Source organism: Leucopleurus acutus (assembly GCF_964270905.1).
Source record: "Leucopleurus acutus genome assembly, chromosome: 16".
NCBI classification, from domain to species: Eukaryota; Metazoa; Chordata; class Mammalia; order Artiodactyla; family Delphinidae; genus Leucopleurus; species Leucopleurus acutus.
In genome coordinates, this window is record NC_139158.1 from 53,049,651 (window position 1) to 53,070,974 (window position 21,324).

Consider the following 21,324-nt stretch of genomic DNA (forward strand, 5'->3'; position numbering starts at 1 on the left):
AAGTAGGAGTCAGCATCATCAACCTTCAGGTTCCAACTGGTCTGGGGACTACTTGCTTGTGGGCAGCATACCATTGTTAATCGTTAACTTTTCCCACCTGGAGGGGGTTTCAGTATCTGTAAAACAGCTCAAAGATATTGTTGTGTATATCCTTTGATGGGAAACAAGGACCTTGCCCCAAGGCTGCACTATTGTTTCTCTTGACTGTCTGTTTCTCCCCTATCTTGCATCCCCTCCCTTCCCTAATTAACAACTGCTTGAATTTGCCCCTTGGAACTCAGGGAAGGTCACGGAGGCTGCATGAAGGCTATTTCCAGTAATCAAAGAAAGGGGGGACACAGAAAACCTTTGTGCCCAGGAGCTCCACAGGGCCCTGTCCGGTATTAATACTGTTAGTTATCATGGCAGAGGAAACAACAGGCCCAGAGGGTTTCAGTTCCTATTAAATTCTCTGTCCCAGAATTGACACACTACACTTCCACCCATGATTCTTTGGCCAACAGGTTTTATGACCCAACCATACCACATGTAAATCAGGACATGCAATACTAGGATGAGCCTGGAAGACAAGAGATCTATTTGCTGAAGAGCAATAATGAGTAACACAGTGCACAAGGCATCGGCATCTTCATAAAATAGTAAGGAATAAACAGACCAAAGTTGAATGAGAGCAAGAGCCCAGAGAGGTAAGCAGACCCACTTTTCCTCCAAGGGCATGTGCTGAACCCTTGAATTGGATTTCTATTTTAATTGCTTCATGGACCTTGGGGAACAGAAGACAAACCATATCACTTTCAAGGTGGATACTCAAAAAGATGTTAACCAGTGTAGTGGAGAAGCACAAGAAAACTCTTTGCACATCATCTCCATCTTCAGACCACTGCCAGGGACTGTTACAAAGTCCTGCCTTTTTGCACAGAATGAAAGAGGGAAACTTTCCAGAAGCTTGCAACAGTTGTGCATGCTTTCATTGCAGCTCAAAGCCAGGACCTCAAAGGGCAACACATTTAGTGGATGAACCAGAAAAAAAAAAAAATTCACCTGGCTAGAGGCAACTTGCCCATTTAGAACTTGACTCTAATTAGAATGAGAGGGATAAAAGAGGAACAAAAGTAAGAGAATGAGGGGGATGAAGAAGAGGAAAGGGAAGAAAAAGAAGAGAAAGAAGAGAAAGAAAATGAAGTTAAAGATGAAGGCAAAGAGAAGGAAGGGGAGAGGGAGAAAGAAAAGGAGGAAAGAAGGAAGAGAAAGAAAATGGAAAATGGGAACTATCTAACCACTTGCCCTCAATCAGGCAGCTTTGAGACTGACATTGGCATTTTGTGTGTGGGAAAAATGTCAAGAACTTAGTAAAAATGTACCTTATATATGTATAACCACAAAAGATGTATCCAAAGTATATAAAGAAATTCTACCTGTCAACAATAAATCTAATATAAAAATTCACCAAAGACATGAGCAAGCATTTCACAAGTTGGGAAACATAAAAAGCCAATAAACAAACATAAAAGGATTATCAAATTCATTAATAATCAGGAAAATGCAAAGTAAAACTGTAGGCAGATAGGGTAGGAGGGTCCCCAAAGGAAAAGACCACATTTGGCTTCTCTTTTTCTGGCATAAAAGAAGCCATTTTGGCCTGAGTCATTTTAGTGATCTAAGCATGGCTGCAATGCTTGCCCTTGAAAAGGTCTCGGTAATTAATGATCTCAAGGGAACAAAGGAATGCAGGAACAGAGAAAAGACAGTCAAACAATAGTGCAGTGATAAAGCAGAGTCCTAGTTCCTCCTCAAGGGATATATGTAATAAAGTATCTTTGAATTCTGTAGGAACTAAGCCCCCCTCCCCCCAGGTGGAGGATGGAATGATTAAGTTGACCCTCCTAACTTCAATCAACTAAAACTTGGACTCTGTCGACCTTTGCCCTAATTCTATGCTGAATTCTCTGCTCCAGCTCCTTCATGAATATACATTTACCCTTTGCTTAAAACTTCCCCAATTTTTGGGAGATTGGGATTGACATATATACACCAATATGTATAACATGGATAACTAAGAAGAACCTGCTGTATAAAAAAATAAAATAAAATTCCAAAAAAAAACTTCCCCAATTTTGCTGTTAGGGGAGACACTGCTTTGGGAAAGACCCCCTTACTTTCCACAAGTAATAATAAATCTTCCCTTACTTTCTGCAGGTAATAATAAATCCTTCCTTCTCCAGATCGTTGGCTTGATTTTGTCTATTTTATCAACACCCACCAAAAGGCAAACCCAGTTTCCGGCTAACAAACTCACAATGAAATATTTTTTACCCTTATAAGAGGCATTATTCTGCTGAACATTTTATTGGGATGTTAAGAAGCGTTGACACGAATAAAGAAAGTCCAGTGTAAAAAAAAAAAAAAGCAAAAAACCCCTCTATCTTTTAGCTCAAATCCAGCAGCAGAGGCCATCTCCTGGCCATTTACCATCCTGATTCCCAAACTGGGTGGTCAGCAGCGATGGGCAAGTGCAACCTTTAGCAGCTTGAACAAGCTTCTCACTTCACAGAGGCCTAGAGCGGAGTTTTACAGAATGTATTGTCTCTGAAAAAATGTGAGATATTTAAACAACGTAATTATCACAAATTAACAGAAGCAGTTCTAAACTCCACCCACTTCTTTTAGTTCTCTCCACCAAGAGATTCATGAAATGATTTGGGGACTATATTTAGTTTATCTGCAGAGATGGTTTGTACACCAAATCAGCTGCCGCTGCAATAGTACAGATGAGAGTGGAATTTTTTCTTTTTCTTTTAATTCGAGCTTCTTAAAATAAATCCTCCTTTACTCTCAATCGAGCCAGAGCAGTGGTTCTCAAACCATACTGTACATCAGAGTCACCTGGAAAGCTTGTTACAGCACAAAAGGCTGTAGAGTTTCTGATTCAGCAGGACAGGGGTGGGGCCTGAGAACTTGCATTTCTAACAAAAGTTTCCAGGTGAGGCTGACATCGCTGGTCTAGGGCCACTCTTTGGGAACCACTGGCCCTTACCTCCTTTAGTTTCTCAAGCACTTGACCTGTTTAAGGTTCATTCTAGAATGATAAATTGCCTCTGCATCAAAATTACTTTAATTGCAAGGTGTTAAAAGTTTTAATATGTCAAAGTTGCAAATAAATGAATATGTATATGTAAATAAAAGGTCTTGCTTTAATATGCAACTTTTGAATCAGTTCTCGCAGCAGGTAAGATCTCAGATCAATTTTCATAATGATTTTGTTAACTGTGCGATGGAGTTACTTCTTTTAGAACTCCCCTAACATATTAACAGAATTTCACATTCCAATAGTATTTTTAGGGTCAATTTAGTTATCACTACACTGAAACAAAAAGTAAGCATTTGTGAACTTTAGGAATAAACCTATCTATAATTCAAAGTTAATCCTAACAGCTCTTTGATTAAATTAAAGGGTAGGGGAGTGAGATTGTTGGGGGAGTGAGATTGTAAGGGAAGGCAGCCAACACAGGGTGGCTTAGCAACCTACTAACACTTGCGGGCAACTGAAGCCTGCACTGCAGAACACACACCTACGAGTTAACCCCCAGAGGAGTGAGGGATTTGGTATTTATATACCAGTTCCACTAAGCCCTCGGTGGAGGATTATTCCGGGGGCATTGATTCCATAACACTTTAGCATGCCACGTGGATGGAAAAGCAGGCTCCAAATTTAAAAGAGCATTCTCAGAGAGGTGTAGGCAGTTGGAATTCAGCTGCTGGACAGCACGTGAGCAGTTTTAAGTGGGGGCTCCCAGATTGAAAACCAGGTCTAACTGATGTCAAAGCCATTGCTTTCTGAGTCATTTCTTACTAATAGGAATCTGCCCCAGGTGTTCGTTCCATGACTGAGTGAAATTTGGATTGAGATCACATGATCTTTTGGACTGGCACTTGCTTGCATCCTCTCCAGAGCAAGAAAAAGTTCTAAGAATTAACTGTAAATTTGGCCTTAATGTTCCTTGTTAAAGCCAAATGTTTATAATCGGCTGAGTTTCATATTGTGTAGACACCCTGCACTTACTGGATGTGTAAGGGAACCACGGACTGAAACCTCCTGCTTTGGCCAGGCATGATGATAAATGGCTTGCATGAGCTGTCTCAACAGGAGGTCCTGATAAGGAACACAGTGCTGTTGCCGAACACTAACCAGGAGAATTCGAGAGGGGCCAAAAAGAAGGAGGAGACTCCAGCCCATAATATGTTCTGCCACACTCCCAGAAACCTTGCACTGGAATCTATCTTGGCTGAGAGGTGCGAGCCAAGAAGGCAAGAGGAGAGTTAAGAAGGATGCTGAGTCAGACCAAATATGGGTACAAGCAAGATGACTGGCCAGAGACTATCTGGAAAGCTAATGAGATTATCATCATCATAAAACGAGACTGAGAGTCACATGGCAGAGCAGTTCTCCTGGGTTCCCTTACCCTGCTGCTTTCCCCCTGGGCGCCCTTTCTCAATAAAGTCTTTTGCTTTGTCAGTTCGTGTGTCTCCTCAGACAATTCATTTCCAAGTGTTAGACAAGGGTCTACTCTCGGGCCCTGGTAGGGGTCCCCCTTCCAGTAACACATGCCCCATTCATTTCATAAGCTCTTTGTCATATATGTGCATGATGCTAACATGGAATGAAAATGAATGGGCAGCCTATTCCAGTACCAGTTAGGCAGCAAAGGCACATGCCCCGGGGAAGAAGCAGCCTTAGGCAGAACTGAGTCAAGAGTGGCTTTAGGCAAGTACTTCTCTAGGTTTTTAATTTTTACTCATTCTTCTGCCTTTTTTTGTTTGTTTGTTTTTTCTTCTGCCTTTTTAATGTGACAAACACCTAATCCCCTCCTGTTGCCTCCCCAACCCAACTTCTTGTGGCTTAGGTGTACTACCTGTTCTTTGGCAGACAGCTGCAAATAAAATTTCAAAGTCTAAGCATATGTTTGCTCTCTTAATGTACACAACAGAAAACTAAATCTGAACTTTGGAAAAAGTCTATTAATAATTGACAAATAACAGAATTGTCAGGATGTAGAAAGCAACACAGGGAAAAAAAAGAAAAATATCCCAGGGTTCGCAACGGGAAAATGTTCACCCGGCTTGTTTGCATCAGTGATTATGAACAACATGCTAAATCCATACTTCCAAAGTCTATATATGACTATTATAAATCTGGGGCAAATGATCAGGAAACCTTGGCTGATAATATTGCAGCATTTTCCAGGTAAGAATTTTTTAAAATCATATTTAAAAATTACACAGAGACATTCTATCAAAACAAGATCTTTCAGCTTTAATGTTGATGGTGTGGAATTATTTGTCTAGATATTATGCTTAGTAGAGAGGCGAAATTCATAGGACTGTGAGAAATGTTGGGCTTTAAACTTGTTTGAACATATTCCAAGCCTGGGAATCTTGAAAAAAGCTAACCCTAACTTTCCTCACTTGGAATTATGTGGATACATACATTTTTATACATTTAACTGTGTATAAAAATGGTGACAAATTCTGATGACTCCATTTTCTTTTTCTCTGAGTATGACAGTGATGGTCTATTTTATGGTGTAGGAAACTATTAATATTAAACATAAGATAGCCATCTTATCTGGTCAAACCAGATCGGATGGTTGCCTCAGATGTTGCCATCCTGCTGGTTTTCCACTATCATTTATTTTGATTACCATTGTCTAAATTTTCACCTTAGATTCCAGTTTGTCCATATAGCATTACTCTTTCAACTTTGCTGTTTCATCTCTCCTTCAAAGTGCTTCATCTCTCTTCCCAAATTAGTTTTCCCTTGACTTTCATATTTCAAAGCCCAAGATGGTAGATATCATGGTTTATGTTTTCTATTTGTAATAAAAACAAGAAACAAAATAACTTTAAAGGAGGAAAACCCCTTTTTCTCTCAGCAATTAGGAAATGGTTTATTTGCTGGAGCAGGGGAGGCGAGCCCTCCATATACTATAGTCTTTGGGGCTCATTCATCTTATATAATAGCTTTCAGTGAAGCCAGCAAATGTCGCGGGCACTCATGGAGGATGAAAAATTAAAGAAAACAGGCAAAAAGTATCCAGGGGAAAGAATCTGCCTGCCTTCCTCATTTCTTCTTTAGCCTAGAGCAAAATCACTCAAAATCATTTTTCTATGTGTAAGTTAGGAGAAATGAAATCATTCTAACCAAGGTGGTTCCTGGCAAGCAGCACCGATTCATTTGCAAATCCATGCAGGAGCCTGAGAGTGGGGTGAAAGGGGGTGGGGGGCTTCCCAAAACTCCTTCAAGCCTTGGCTTTGTCTCAGATCTTTTCTGGGACGCTGGGAGAGCTATGGGAAGGGAAAAGCTGGCAAAGAGTGGAGCGGCTTAAAATTCTGCATGATTTTTTCCAACTGTTATGTAAAATTTTGGGGTCCCTTCAACATTTTCTGCTCTTGGAAGATGCCCCTTCTTGGGCCCATCTCAACTCATCACCAGGTGATATGGTTTGCCTATTAGTAGTCTCCTGAAAGCAACACTTGAACACAAATAGGTAACTTTGTTTTTTTTTGTTTTTTTGCGGTACACGGGCCTCTCACTGTTGTGGCCTCTCCCGTTGTGGAGCACAGGCTCTGGACGCGCAGGCCCAGTGGCCATGGCTCACACGCCCAGCCGCTGTGCGGCATGTGGGATCTTCCCGGACCTGGGCACGAACCAGTGTCCCCTGCATCGGCAGGTGGACTCTCAACCACTGTGCCACCAGGGAAGCCCACAAATAGGTAATTTTAACCAAGGAAATTTCAGGGCCTTGACAGGATGATGGAGTTGGTGTCCCTCAGCATTCCTTGGGGCACAATGCTCAAGTGACCACCTACTCCACTTATACACAGCCTTCCTCACCCCTTACCACCCTTCACCCCATGCTAGTTGATTAATTACCTCACACATTAAGACTCTCAATGGGCTCAATTCAGTATTACATGCTGAGGATAGAGCAGTAAGCCAGATGAAGAAAATTCTTGTCCACAGGAGCTTACATTCCAGTGGATGCACATTGACCTTGGGCCTCCATAGTGCTGGTGGGTTGAATTGATGCAAACTGGACCCAAAACAATTGGCCCACTGGAGGCCTTTAAGAGGAAGCAAAGGGGTGTAGCAAAGCAGACAGAACACCTCTTCAACCCTAGAAATTCTAGAAACCCGGTGAGACACAGAAGACTGTGGTGACTTCCAAGATGTGGACTGGAAAAGTACCTCACAACTTCTGTGAATTACCTGGTTCTGCAGTGAGTATTCTCAGCTTACTCAGCCTAAGTACTGAGTAATTTAGGGTCAAGACACAGATAATGAGAATGAGGTTTCAATGCCACCTTTTCCACGAACCTTGATCATTCAATTTTGTTCAGCTTTAAAGAAGGGAAAAACGTATTAATCAACTTTCTCTGGAGGAGAGAGGATTATTATCAACCACCTGAGGAGTTTTTATTGCAGCACACATTGCCTATCTAACATCCCAGCTCCTCCTTTGCTGTGTAACTTGCTGGGTGGCCTTTCAGTCCTCACCCTGTGTCATCAAGCTGATCACGTGGAACTAAAAATAGATGTTCTACAGAGGTGGTGGTGGCTTTGGCTTGATGGGATGAAGGCAATCAGTTGGAAACGTCTCATTTGATTCAAATGAAGATGGCAAAATAAACAAACTCCAGACAAACGCATCACTCAACGAAGATGGATTCCAGTGAGGAGGATTCTGTGAAGTTGGTAGGACAGATCACTGGAGTCTCCTCTCCTTTCGACTTTTCCTGAATTCTTCCGGTTGATGGTGGCTTGTTAGTTTCGCGTTCCTTACCAGGACCTCCTGTTTAATAAAACTCATGCAAGTGTTTACTATTGGGCCTGGCTAGGGCAGGCTGTTTCAGTCAGTGGTTTCCCTAACAAAATGGATCCCAACTTTTGCCCCACTTATTTTAACTCAGGAAACCTATGAAAGAGGTTTATTATTCAATTGGCTCGATTATTTTGTCAATCTTCATAACTTTTTCCAAGGTGGAGGTCCTATAAGAGCAGAGTCCAAGGTTATAGTCAGCTACTGTTTTATGTAAGACTGTGGAAAAAAAATCTCTTAAATTGGGGAATGGGATTGGGTGGGGCTTGGAGAGCTATTGGAATTACCTGACAAGGTTAGTTGTAACCGCTCTTTGGAAGATTTCAAAATATGGAGGACTTTCTAGAGAACATATATTTCCCACTCCATTGATCTCATCTAATTTGGCCTAGGAATTGCATTTTGTGCATTGGTTGACGGGTGTCTGTAATGCCATCCTCAAGGCAGGAAATAACGTGTGTGGGAAGCAAGAACAGTTATTTAAGTGACTGCGCCACCTAGTGGACAAGCCTAAAGCTACTGCCTGGAGATGGAAGTAGCTTGCCTTAAAAGGGGGAACCTTGCCTTAAAAAGGGGAACTGGATATTTGAAAATGTTCTTTCTGCCACACACACACACACACACACACACACACACACACACACACACACACACGGCTGATGCCCCGCAGCTCTGTGTGTATGCTTCATAAAAGCTTTCATTGTTTCCTCTATGTAAATATTAATGCCTTCCAAGGCCAGCGTGCCAACGGCTGCTATTAAATCTTTTTCTCTCATTCTAATAATACACTTAGAGATGATTGGTAGTAAAAAACTCTCTTCAAGGCTTCTGCCTCTCCCCCATCAGAATGGAGATCAAAGAATTACGCTGTGAGGGTCAGTCGAGAAGAACAGACTTCCAGCAGCAGAGCATGTGGTGTGACAGAAAATCATGACAATTATGATGTTCAAAGGAATTGCAGAGAAATCACAGTTAAACTTCTTTATTATGCTTGCAAGGGCTGGATGTTTTTACTTTATTATGTGAGGAAGGGTTATATTACAGACCCTTAGCTATTCCTCAAGGCAACACGAAGACAGAACTTCTTCTTCTGCTACAGGAAGTAGGCTTCAGTTAAGACTTGGGAGGTTTGATTTATTTTGGTGACTCCCTTACTAAATCACACTTCACTGTATTGATAAAAAATCTTGATCTATCTAGAAGCAGAGTTAAATCTATGTCCTGAAAGGTAAGTGCTAGTTAGGTACGTATGTGTGTGTACTCACATGTTTATTGCCTTAGTACTCATTAGGAATGGGGCTGTATTTTTTTCAGTTTTAATCAGTTACTAATGAGGAGAAAATAATCCTGAACAAATAAGAGATACAAATTTTGCTGAGAGAAAAGAGAACTAGTTTTCCTGTAAAATTTACTAGTTTGATTCTTGGTTTGTTAGTAACTTTCATTGCTACACAAAAGTATTACAGAAAAAGTAATTTAAGATAATGTTCAGGGGTCAAAAATTCAAGCCAAAAACTCGTCTTTGCCAAATAACATTGTTCATGAAAATGCTCAATTAAACTAAAATAAAAACTTCCCTTATCATCATATTTCAATGGATACTGAATTCAGATCAAGGATTCTGAAGAAACCACATCAAATTTTAAAAGTAGTTCCCTGAAGCTACTGTCTGTAAGAAAAAATACTGCTGAAGTAGATATAGGATATCTTCTTAAACTCTAATCTAACCTCCATGCCATTCTATACCATCTTGAAAATGGCTTGGAAGAAGTGAAATGAAAGCTATATTCACACAAAAACCTTTAAGTGAATGTTTATAGTGGCATTATTTATAATCACCCCAAGTTGAAAGATTCCGAATGTCTCTTATCTTGAGAATGGATAAACAAACTGTGCTACCTTCTTACAGTGGAATACTAGTCATCAACCAAAGAGAACAATTATTGATGCATGCAGCAATATGGGTGAATCTCAGAAGCATTAGGCTAAGTGAAAGAAGCCAGACTCGAAAGTCTACATACTAGAGCTGACCTTTGAAAGTGGGTTTGAACTGAGCAGGTGCACATATACAGAGATTTTTTTCACTGAATCGGTGCTACACGATCCATCTTTGCTTGAATCCGTGAATGTGAAACTGGAGATCGGGAGGGTCCGACTGTAAAGTTTTTTTACTGTGCAAAGGGCTGACCCCCTCCACCCACCCCGCCCCCCGCCTTGTTCAAGGGTCGACTATATATGATTCCATTTGTATGATATTCTTGCAAAGTAAAACTATAGGGACAAAAAAAGAAAAAGATCAGTGGTTGTTAGGGGATTGGATGGGGGAGAGTTCCACTACAAAAGGAAATGGGGCAAATATTCAGGATGACTGAACTGTTCTAGATCTTGATTGTCTGGTTACACAACTTCATGCGTTTCTCAAAGGGCAAAAAACCATACACTCAAATGGTTTAATTCTATAAAATGTCAATTATACCTACTAAGAATAATGGCTTGAGAAGTTTATTATTCATCTTATTGTTAACTCTCCATCTTAACAACTATTAAGATTTACCGCATTTCCTTGAGCTTTGTAAAGGACTTTGCTTGCTGGGAAAAATAGAAGAATGTTTTCTCTTTCTAACTCAAATGTAATGTCAAAGCTTTGGTTATGCTTTTGAAATTCTAAAAACTTTTTTTCTTTTTCAAACATTCTAGGTGGAAACTTTATCCACGAATGCTCCGGAACGTTGCTGAAATAGACCTGTCGACTTCTGTTTTAGGGCAGAGAGTCAGCATGCCAATCTGCGTTGGGGCTACTGCCATGCAGCGCATGGCTCACGTGGATGGGGAGCTTGCAACTGTGCGAGGTAGGAGCAAGGTTCTCACTCAAAGGGACAGAAATGGGCTAATATTTAGTGACTCCCTTCTCTGTATGCATCAAGCAAACACTTCCCTGGATGTCTTTATACTCACAAAAGTTAAGCTCATTGACTGGCATCAAAATGCCTGTTCTTGCATGTCCTGCTCTTCTACCTTCTAGCTGTACGACTCTAGCAAGATACTCAGTTTTATCAGCTGTAAAATGGAGATAAAAATAGTACCTACCTCCTTGGGTTACTGTGAGGATTAACTGAGTTCACATATATAAAGTATCTAAAACAGTGCCTGGCACAGAGTAGTGGCTCAATGACTTTTAGTCGTATTATGAGTATCAATATCAATATCTCAAAATATCGAGGTCTGAGAAACGGACTCACCCGTGGTCACACAGCTAGGCAGTACAGAGATGGGCTCAACTTCATGGCTACCTAATTTCAAAGCCCTTGCTGCTTCCCCCAAACCACATGATTCTCACCATCAAAGAGCAAATGCAGTGACTTGGTTGTGTTTTCTGCCATGGTTTTGGACCATGATTCATTTACTGATAGGTTATATTCCCAGTAGAGCATTTCCAACTGCCTTAGGAGGGAATGATGAGAAATTCAAATACGATATGCAGAAATTCCTAATTAGGGCTAATTTATTAACTTCCCAGTCCCCTAGCAACTATGAATGTTTGAAAGGATATGTGCAGTGATAAATCTCCCCACATTCTGCTTCAGAAACACATATAAAAGTTGGTAATGAAGTCTATCTGATTTTTTTTTTTTTTTTTTTTTTGATGCTGAGCAAGGCAGGGAATTCAGGACCAAAGAGCAGGAACTAAATACTATTTTAAAACATCTTCATTTTAAGAATTAAGGATCTTGTGGATTCGCTTCCCTCCTTGAAATGTCTTTCACAAAATACTGCCTGGACTGTCAGCATGACACAGTGAGGTTGTGCTAGAGAGACTTAGGTTAGAGTCTGGAGTCGCTTTAATTCTAGGACCACACACAGATAAGTGTGGCCACAGCCATTTGTCTATAGTAATCCTGAAATATTGAGAAGGAGAGGGAAAAAAGGGAAATGTATCGGTCTATTTAAAGTTAGGATAAGAGAGGACTTTCCAAGAATGCTATAGATAGCAACCAGTGAAACAAAAGCAAACAAATCAGCACACACACAAAAATGGAAATTTCCACACTCTCAAATATCTATAAAAGTTTAAAACAAATGACCAACTAAAATGAATTGAAAAATGAGACTGCAAAGAGTTAATGTCCTTCCTGTGTAAAGAGCTCTTTTATTTGAATAATAAAATAACATATAACCCAAAAATGGAGTAAAAGATGCAATTGAAAAAAGGCAGATAAGACATTCACAAATGGAGGCATAACAATAACAAATAAATGTATGAAAAGCATTCAATTTTTATCCCATCCATAATTATCAAATATAAAATTATAATTTTATTTTCTGAATATCAGATTATTATTTTAAGATTACATAGGGTGATTAGGTTATACGCATGTTGAAAATGTGCATTTTCAAATACTGGTAGGAAGAGTGAAAAATAGAATAATCTTTTTAGAAAATAATTTGACACTATGTATCAAAGCTTTGAAAATATGAATTCCAAGTGATGTTATGAAGTTTCTTCTAGGAATGCCAAGGAAATAATTATGATTTTGAGGAATGACATCTTTGCAGGGATTTTCATGCCTGTTATTTTTAATAAGAAAAAAGTCAGGAAAACACTCGAATGTCCCATATTTGGAGATTGGTTGCAAAAAATAGGATGCATAAATATGGGCTAAACACTTAAAAATCATATTATAGAAAGAGTTGAGTGGCATGGAAATATGTTACAATATAATAATTTTTAAAAAGCAGTTACAAACAATAATAAGGTCATATAATATATTTATTTTTGAAGACCAAGAACGTAGACCACACTTTACAAATTTTTATTTATGAGTGATGGGACTATTCCTGACTCTATAGTCTTCTTATTTTGGTCCATGTGTATACAGTTTTCTTTGAATTATTTTGCAAGAAGAGACCAATAAAAGCTAAATTTAAAAGAAGAGAGAAAACTGGAGAAGGAATCATGGAGTGGAAGCGAACGAAAGGAAGTGAAGAAGGCAATAAGCAAAGCTCACTTGGTAAAATGCCCTGGAGCCTGTAAAGTATTTTTACATATATCATTTTATTTGCTATTTGACAGGTGTCACTGTCCCCATTTTATGGGCAAAGAGCTAGTTCCATAGAAAGCAGGTTTTCATAGTTAGTAATTGATAGGACTTACTCTCCAAATCACCTCTGATGGCTCCTTACTTTTGCTGGGGGTGGGGTGGAAAGAAAAATGAGAAGAAAGCTTACTTAGAAACTATAATTTGACAGCCTAGGCAGTACTGTTTTATCTAACATTATTTCCTTCTAGCATTAACCATGAAACATTATTAAATGCCTATTGGAGTCTTATCCCTTTAGATTTATTTATTTATAAAATGATTACCATGTTCCAGGCACTTTTCTAAGCACATTACAAGTATTAAAACATCACATCCGGGCTTCCCTGGTGGCGCAGTGGTTGAGGGTCCGCCTGCCGATGCAGGGGACACGGGTTCGTGCCCCAGTCCGGGAAGATCCCACATGCCGCGGAGCGGCTGGGCCTGTGAGCCATGGCTGCTGAGCCTGCGCGTCCGGAGCCTGTGCTCTGCAACGGGAGAGGCCACAGAAGTGAGAGGCCCATGTAACCCCCCAAAAAAACAAAAACAAAACATCACATCCCCTGAACAGTCCGAAGAAGTAGGTACTATTATTAAGCCCATTTTATATAGGAGAAACAGAGGCACACGGCAGATGCCCAGGGTCACACAGTTCATAAATGATAGAGATGGGATTCAGACCTAGGCAGTCTGGCTCCAGAGTCTGGGCTCTTAACCACCTTGTGCTGCTTTTAATTTCCAGAAAATCCCATAAGTATCATGAAGGGAAGCCCATGTATCTGTAAATCACATTCCCTAAAAGTAATTAATTTGTCACTTAAGGTGCACGCAGAGCAGACCCCGCCGGGGGAGTGCAGGAGACTGAAATACTTGATAGACATTAGCATAAGGTAGAACAGGCAGAACAAAGAGGATGTGGTGACACTGAGGACGCAGAGGAACTGGCAATGAAAGGTTATACACACCAGGTTGGAGAAGCCAAGATCCTGAACACATTCCTGTCAGGGCAGTGACATGACTGTTTATATTCCAGCTTTGTGGTAGAATCATCCCTCAAGGATTTCAACATTCTTAAGGTTTTCTTCGACCTTCCAATTACTGTCTATGGATTGATGGTCTTTTTAATATTAAGATTAATCCCCCAAACAGGTGCTGATCCGCTCATAACAAAGAGTATTCCTTGGCTGATACATTTTGATGGCAGGTTACTTGGAAGGAAAGAATGTGTGCCTGGAACAGATGCTATTGGTGCCCAGGATATATTCCCTTATTACTTCGCATTTTTATCAGAACCTGCAGCTTTTTGCCTAACATTTTCTCTGGCAGCAGGAGCTGATGAATGGGGGTGGTGGTTGGAAGTGGGTGAGTGGAAGGGCATCCCTCTGGCTGGTGGATAAATACCTCAGCTCTCTTTGATCAGGATAACTGAAGCATCTTCTAATCCCATCACCCAGGGTTTCCCTAATAAGACTGAGCCCCAGTTGCCTTCAGAAGTTACCTGCCCATTAGCACACCCTTCACTGGCTGCCTCCCATCCCTCTTTCACTTTCCTACTCCGTCAGCTCACCTTGCCATCATTCCCAAATACAAGACTCAGGCTCATAGCATTGTCTCATTGTCAGTTTCTGGAAGAATGCAAACCAAGACAATGACTAACTGAGTATTTGTACAGCCACAGGCAAATTTAAGGAAGAGTGGAGGAACGTACGTATTTGGTAGACACTGCTTTCTTTTCTCAAAACTCAGAAAATCAACATGGAATTATGCAGCTGATATTTGATTTACTCTATCATTTCCAAATATGGAAACTCTCTCAAGCTAGCCTGATCCTTGGGGAAACTGTGAGATCTATGCATGGATGTTGCTGTGGAGGATTTTTTTCCCCACCCTCCTAATTATCTGGCCCCTAATCAAGTTTTCTTTTTTCCAGGGTCTTTGTCCTTAGCTAGAAGGAGAAACTGGGGCCAAGTTCAGAGGGTAGGGGTTAGTTAGAAGCCATCTCTGGAGAAAGTGTTCCTGTTAGCCTGGTCAGTAAAAGTAGGTGAAATCAAATCCCCAGGGAATGGTCTGGCCTGAATAATTAGAATGAGCATCTAGAAAGTTCTGGAAGTTGCTGTGGTACCATGGTCTTGCCTTCGCAGCTGGTTCTCCAGACTTCTTCACAGAGACTTGCTTCAGGGGTCATTTGGTCTTTCTCCTCACCACTGTAGGACATGTCTGCATTTTGAACTAAGCCCAAGAGCAGAGCTTTCTTCTTTACATGACTGTGTGGTTGTAGAGTGACCAATGGAGCTACTCTTTCTTCATTTTCTAAATGGCAACGAGTATAGGGTTGCCAAATAAAATACAGGGAACTAGTTATAGTTGTATTTCAGATAAAAACCAAATCATTTGTAACTGGTATCCTATGTTTATTTGCTACAGCCGGCAACCCTAGTTAAATGAGAGATCTTACCTCTAGAGGCTCTTGTGAGGGTCACATGAGATAAATACTAGGAAAAGCTTCCCAAAATGGGGCTCAATTTTTATTTGCCCCTGAGATTCCAAGTCCCTAAAATATTTCTCTCCCATACATTAAAAACTCACTTTCAGAAAAGTATACTCCATTTATAATATCTTAGTGGGAGTAAAAAATTGCTCTTTTTACTTTGTTAAAGATGTTTTTGTTTTAAGCTTTATGCAGGAACCTCAAAAAATGACTTTAAGGGCCAGGCTGGTAATGTAAATATCCAAGGAGGGATGAAGTTAAGAAAACAATAATGCAAGCTCAGTGGTGGGGAGGGTACCAAACCTAGATTGCAGGTTCCATCGAAGGAGGGCAGCCACATCTTGGCACTAGCTAACTGATGCCCCATGGGAGTGAGGATGTGGGGTGGTTGCCAAATCTTCAAAAATTTAAGAGAAGCCAGAAATCTTGATTTTAATGTGCAATGTCCTGGTTTTTAAATGTTGGCAAATAAATCAAAATTCTTTAAAACACTGTTTGGAGCAACAATGTGTGGGCCAAGGCAAATACTTTTGTGGGCTACAACTGTCCCCTGGGCTGTCCAGCTGGGGCAACTGATTTATGTGGAAATTCACCACTAACTAGTTTCACTCTCTAGGATTATGTTTCCTCACTGATAAAGTGAGCTGCTTACATGTGATCAGTGGTTCACTTCTGGTGTCGCAAGGAGGCTGGAGTTGTTTCCAATGATCTCAAGGAAGTTAAGTGTGTCACTGAGCACACAGCTACTTGTGTTGCTTGTTGGGACTGAAAAGAACGGTGCTTTAGAGAAAAAGTTCTGCTGCTAAGATGAAAACAAAAAGAATACTCAAAAACATAAAACTCCCAACAGGAGTAGATGATCTTTACAATTTTTTTCAGCATACAAATAACTGGTTTTGTGCCCATTTAAGATGACGTCAAATACAAAAAAAGAGACCAAAGTCAAGACCTGCCCCTCCTGACATTGCTGAAATCCCCCCTCTCTCCTTTACTTTCCACTCTATGCCAGCCCTGGAGGATATAGACTGTGGAGTGAGCATCTGCCTACATTGGATTTTCATTTCTCAAAACTGCATTCTTGGGATAGAAGAGAACGATCAGATAATTACTGATCTCTAGATCTTGCTGAAAACAAATAGGTGTTTAATAAATGCTTACATAAACTTTAAAAGTGATACTTCAAATTCTTGTGGAAAATGATGATAACGACCATTTATTTAGCAATTAATGTGTGCCAGGCAATTTGAATTTATTAACTCATCTATCCCTGACCACTGTCTTAAAATGTGTGAGCCCCAAGCCCTGAGGATCTTTCTCTGACTCCTGTGCATGTGGAAACTGAGGCTTGGAGAGATTAAATACCTTGCTCAAGGTTATTAATCACTTACACAATGCTGTCTATAATACCCTGGTCAGTTGCTGATATTTCCAAATGTCATTAACTGCAGCAAGACCCCTAAGGCAAGCTGTATGCTATAGTCTTGTAATATTTACTATAAGTGTTTTATGTTTTTACAGTTTTATCCTTTTAGTTTTGAGAGTATGGAATAAGCCACAGAATATGAAACTTATTAGGAAATAAGAGCCTTGTGCAAAATTCAGGAGCATAAATAAAGGGGCTTGAATTTTAAACAAATGAAAATTAAAACTCTTTTAAGATGGAAGGAAAATAACCAGAAAACACTCAGTGGAGAGCAGTTTGCTATGCATTGTTTTATGAATAAGAGATTTATTGCAGTGGATGATTTAGTCAACATTTTAATAATTAACCATTATTATAATATTTAAGCAGTCAGATAAATGCCTCTACTTATAATGGCATATCGTTTGAAACTCTACTAGATTGGTTTTTGATTTTTTAAGTTTTATCCTTCACATAAGCCTCAGGGATGAATACAGGATCATTTCTCCAAAATATTTAAAATATTGAAGAAAATAGCAATAATAAACATAAATGCTAGTAGCACATAAGGGAGGTGGTCTCATTAGGTTAAATTTCCATCTTGCAAAATAAGTAGAACATTTCTGATTTCTCAAAGAACCAATTAACAAAATGCTTACTATAGCATTGAGGCTTTTAGGACATTATGGTGAAAATCTCTCTGGTTTTATGCACAGTAGCTGTAATAAAATTTTATTTTTTACTCCATGGAGGTATGCATTAGCTCTTTTGCTCCATTTAATCATGGGAAATCAAAAAGAAAGAGAAAAAAGGAGATTAAATATTTACTTATCCTTTTGCTTCTGACTTGTTATGTGGACAAATGCCACATGAGGGAGTGCTGGGACCTCAAATAGAGAAAAATTAAAACCCACTTAATGCATTCCAGGAATGCTCGGCATATTAGTAAATTCTTATTAAACTGTCAAAAAAAAAAAAAAAGATTTAAAAAAGAAATTCCTGCCCCTGGATGCAATTAGAGGCTACCACACAGAATTTGATGGGTCATAAAACCATTAAGTCTAAACACTTTCTTTTTGAGCCTAAAAGACCAGAACATTCCAAAGTGAAGTTTTGGGACTCAGCTATGACTTGGCCACCTATTAAGGTGCAGGTGGAACAGATTGCAGAGTAACACAAAGACCCCAAAGAACTGAATTAGGGTGTAGGTGAGAGCTTTAGCTGTTGAATTTTCTGGATTTTCCGAGATTAAGTGATCAGCCTTAACACTGAGTGAAAGACCATTCGGCAGGAAAAATTGTCATTTCCTTTACTCCAGACCCAAACGATGTATTTTTGAAAGCTTTATTGATATATTTATGTGTTGTACTAGGTGATCAAGTAGATATACATTTCAGCATACCTACAAGGAAAATATCACCATTATTCTTAATTTTATCTAAATCCAGGAAAAGCACCAGATTTGCTTTAAATGAAATTTTACTCTTTCTGAGGTGAGTGCCTTTTATGCACCAGGTGCTTGGACTTTTCATCCCTATTATTAATCCTCGCAATAGATCTGTGAGGTCATTATTATTTATCATTCTCCTCAGCTGACAGTGGAGGAGAAGGACACCTTTGACCAATGTCTAGTGTTGGTGAGTGGTTAAGATGAGGTTGTTGATCTGTTTCACTCTAGAGTTTAACCCGGTTATTTGTCTTCATCCATTATTTTATCACTTTTACAGAGAAGAAACAAAAGTAGGGAGGAATAAAGGAGAAAGGATAGTTCACTAAAACTTTGTCCAAATTACATTAGTTAAACATTTGGAAGGGGATATCTCTTTGCATCATTGTAGTAAAAAAAATCAATTCATACCTTTTCTTGCTTTTATTTTCAAACTCTTTTATCTCAGTTTTGTGTTCTGGACCTTCTTTTTCAATAATCAAAAGTCAGTAGGGGCTTCCCTGGTGGCGCAGTGGTTGAGTCCGCCTGCCGATTGCAGGGGACACGGGTTCGTGCCCCGGTCCGGGAGGATCCCACATGCTGCGGAGTGGCTGGGCCCGTTAGCCATGGCCGCTGAGCCTGCGCGTCCGGAGCCTGTGCCCCGCGACGGGAGAGGCCACAACAGTGAGAGGCCCGCGTACCGCAAAAAGAAAAAAAAAAGTCAGTGGACATGCTCTATCTGTACACACACTCACGCATGTTACATCTACATACACATGCATATATATTAATGATTATGGACATCTTATATATGCATATATATAAATGTATAATTCATATATAAAATTTTTCAAAAAGTGATAGATTCAGTGTTGAAATCACTTTGCAATGAGACAAACTTCATTAATCCAAAACAGCTATTAAAAAATTAGACTCCAGCTATCTTAAAGACCAACATCAAATGAAATAATTTCTAGTATTTTGCACCAGAATTTCAGCTATTGATCAGCTTTCTCAAGAGCATGAGAGTGCTTCTTCTCAAATTATTAGTGTGCCTGATGACCTTAAAGATGTGACAGTGAGAAGTCAGAGGCTGACATACATATTCCAATACTGAGGTTGTTAAATTGAGAGAGGTTGATTGAAGTCACCACGTGCAAACCTGATACTCCTTGAAACCATCGTTAAAAGGCATCTCACTGTGGTGTCATCTCCATGCCATCAGCCGGTTATGACAGGACCTGACGACTCAATAAAATGACAGAATAATAACCTGGGAATCGGTATAGTAAAGCTAATGTTTTTGTCTATTGCAGAATTCTGCCCCAGAGATAAAGTAGGAGCAAGGAAAGGAGGGCTAAGATGTCATTGGACTAACTGTTCCTTGAAAATATTTCCATACAATGAAAAAGAGTTCTTGAGGTGTAGTGACATTATGACTGCTCAAGGTTACTGTTCCAAATTCAGACAATGAACCATCATGAAAACACTGGTTTCTTGGCCTTTTGGGGCAGTATTTAAATCGGTTAAATTTTCTAAATCGTACATGAATATTTGTTTGACCACTTCTAAGTATTTCACTCATGATTATAGTAGAAGTTTTGTTCTTCCCTTAGATGACTGACTTCAGAACATTCTTCTTCTGGGTAATCTCAATGATAACTTTAGACATTAAGACAATAACGTTAATTGTGTCTTTAACAAACCTGTGTAATAATAGTTCCTGTGCAAAGAAAGGCTGACCCACTCACTGGCTGGTAGGGTAAACTGGTAGGATGAGAACACTTCAGTGTGTCAGACCCTGAGTTTAGAACCACACAACTGCTTGGTACTTTGTCATTGCATATTTTCCCCATTACATAATGACTTCCTGTGCAGAGGACAAAATGCGTTTTCTCAGCAAAATTTTCAGCACAGCTGTTTTGGTGACTAAGTTTTGCAGGAGCTTTTTAATCAAATGTACCTAAAAAAAGCCCCTTTGGGCCCTTTCATCATATTATCCCCTTTCCTTTAAATACATAATTTTGGAAGCTTAACTCACTTTTCCCATATAGGAAAGTTATTTTCAAGGAAATAATTTGTACCCAAAGTAGCACATTGCTTAGTTGCTCTGCTCTAATCTGGATATATGACTTATCCCACATGAATTAATGTTCCAAATATCAGACATTGACTCCCATTGATAACTAATAGTTTACATTTTCTCTGTTGTTGTTTTTCTTTTTTTTTTTTTGTGGTAGTGAATAAACATCGTTCTCAAATGTATTATAATTCTCTCCCTTGTCAAGCCTAGCATGATGAACTTTAGTTTTATTTGATGATTCAGCAGCTTATTTATATGTGTAAGGTTGTTGGTGCTGACATTAAACATTTGGAAGCTATTTTATATTGGTAAATTGTGCCTTCTTAACTTTGAGAAACATCTTCTTTTTCCTCTTCTTCTGTCATTTTATTTTTATTCTGTTGCTTAATTTTGCCTTGAATTTGAAATCTAGGAAGCTAGGAAAATCTTGGATAAGCAAGGTTATAAAATATGTCTGATAATGGTTAAGTGTGCTGAGAGGTTGTTACTGTAATGCAATTTAGTTCCTTGACTTTAAATCTAGCAAAAGATGAATGCATAAGAAAATGTTGCAAAGGTACCTGCGCCCCTCTGCAGAGGGACAACAATGGAGAAGAAAGATTCAGCAGTATGTGGCTGGCAACTGACAAGACAGGAGCCAGCTGCTATCCGCACCCCCCCCCCCCCCCCCCCCCCCCCCCGTAACACCACTGGTAAGTTTCTCCCTCCTGTTTCCTATAAGGTCCTGTCATTACTCAGGCCATCAGATATATCCAATTAACTTGCATGAGTCCTTGTGAAAGAAGATATCTACTTCATTCTTCTTAAAGTATAGTCCATGAAACAAGCATCAGCATCACTCGGGAGCTTGTTAGAAATATAGAATCTAAGTCCTATCCCAGACCTATTGAGTCAGAATCTGAATTTTATCAACATCCCCATGTGATTCCTGTGTATGTCGAAGCTTGAGAAGCACTGGACAAAGACTTGGAAT

General features: G+C 39.6%; 1 protein-coding gene across 1 annotated transcript in view; it reads left to right on the plus strand.

Annotated features, from left to right (window-relative positions):
- The first annotated feature begins 5,046 nt into the window (after window positions 1-5,046).
- Window positions 5,047-21,324, plus strand: part of HAO1 (hydroxyacid oxidase 1) — a 62,448-nt gene continuing 46,170 nt past the window's right edge. The window contains exons 1-2 of the mRNA XM_082857479.1: window positions 5,047-5,242; window positions 10,575-10,726. Coding sequence (XP_082713605.1) covers window positions 5,106-5,242; window positions 10,575-10,726 — 289 coding nt within the window. The 5' untranslated portion in view covers window positions 5,047-5,105. The remainder of the gene's footprint in view (window positions 5,243-10,574; window positions 10,727-21,324) is intronic.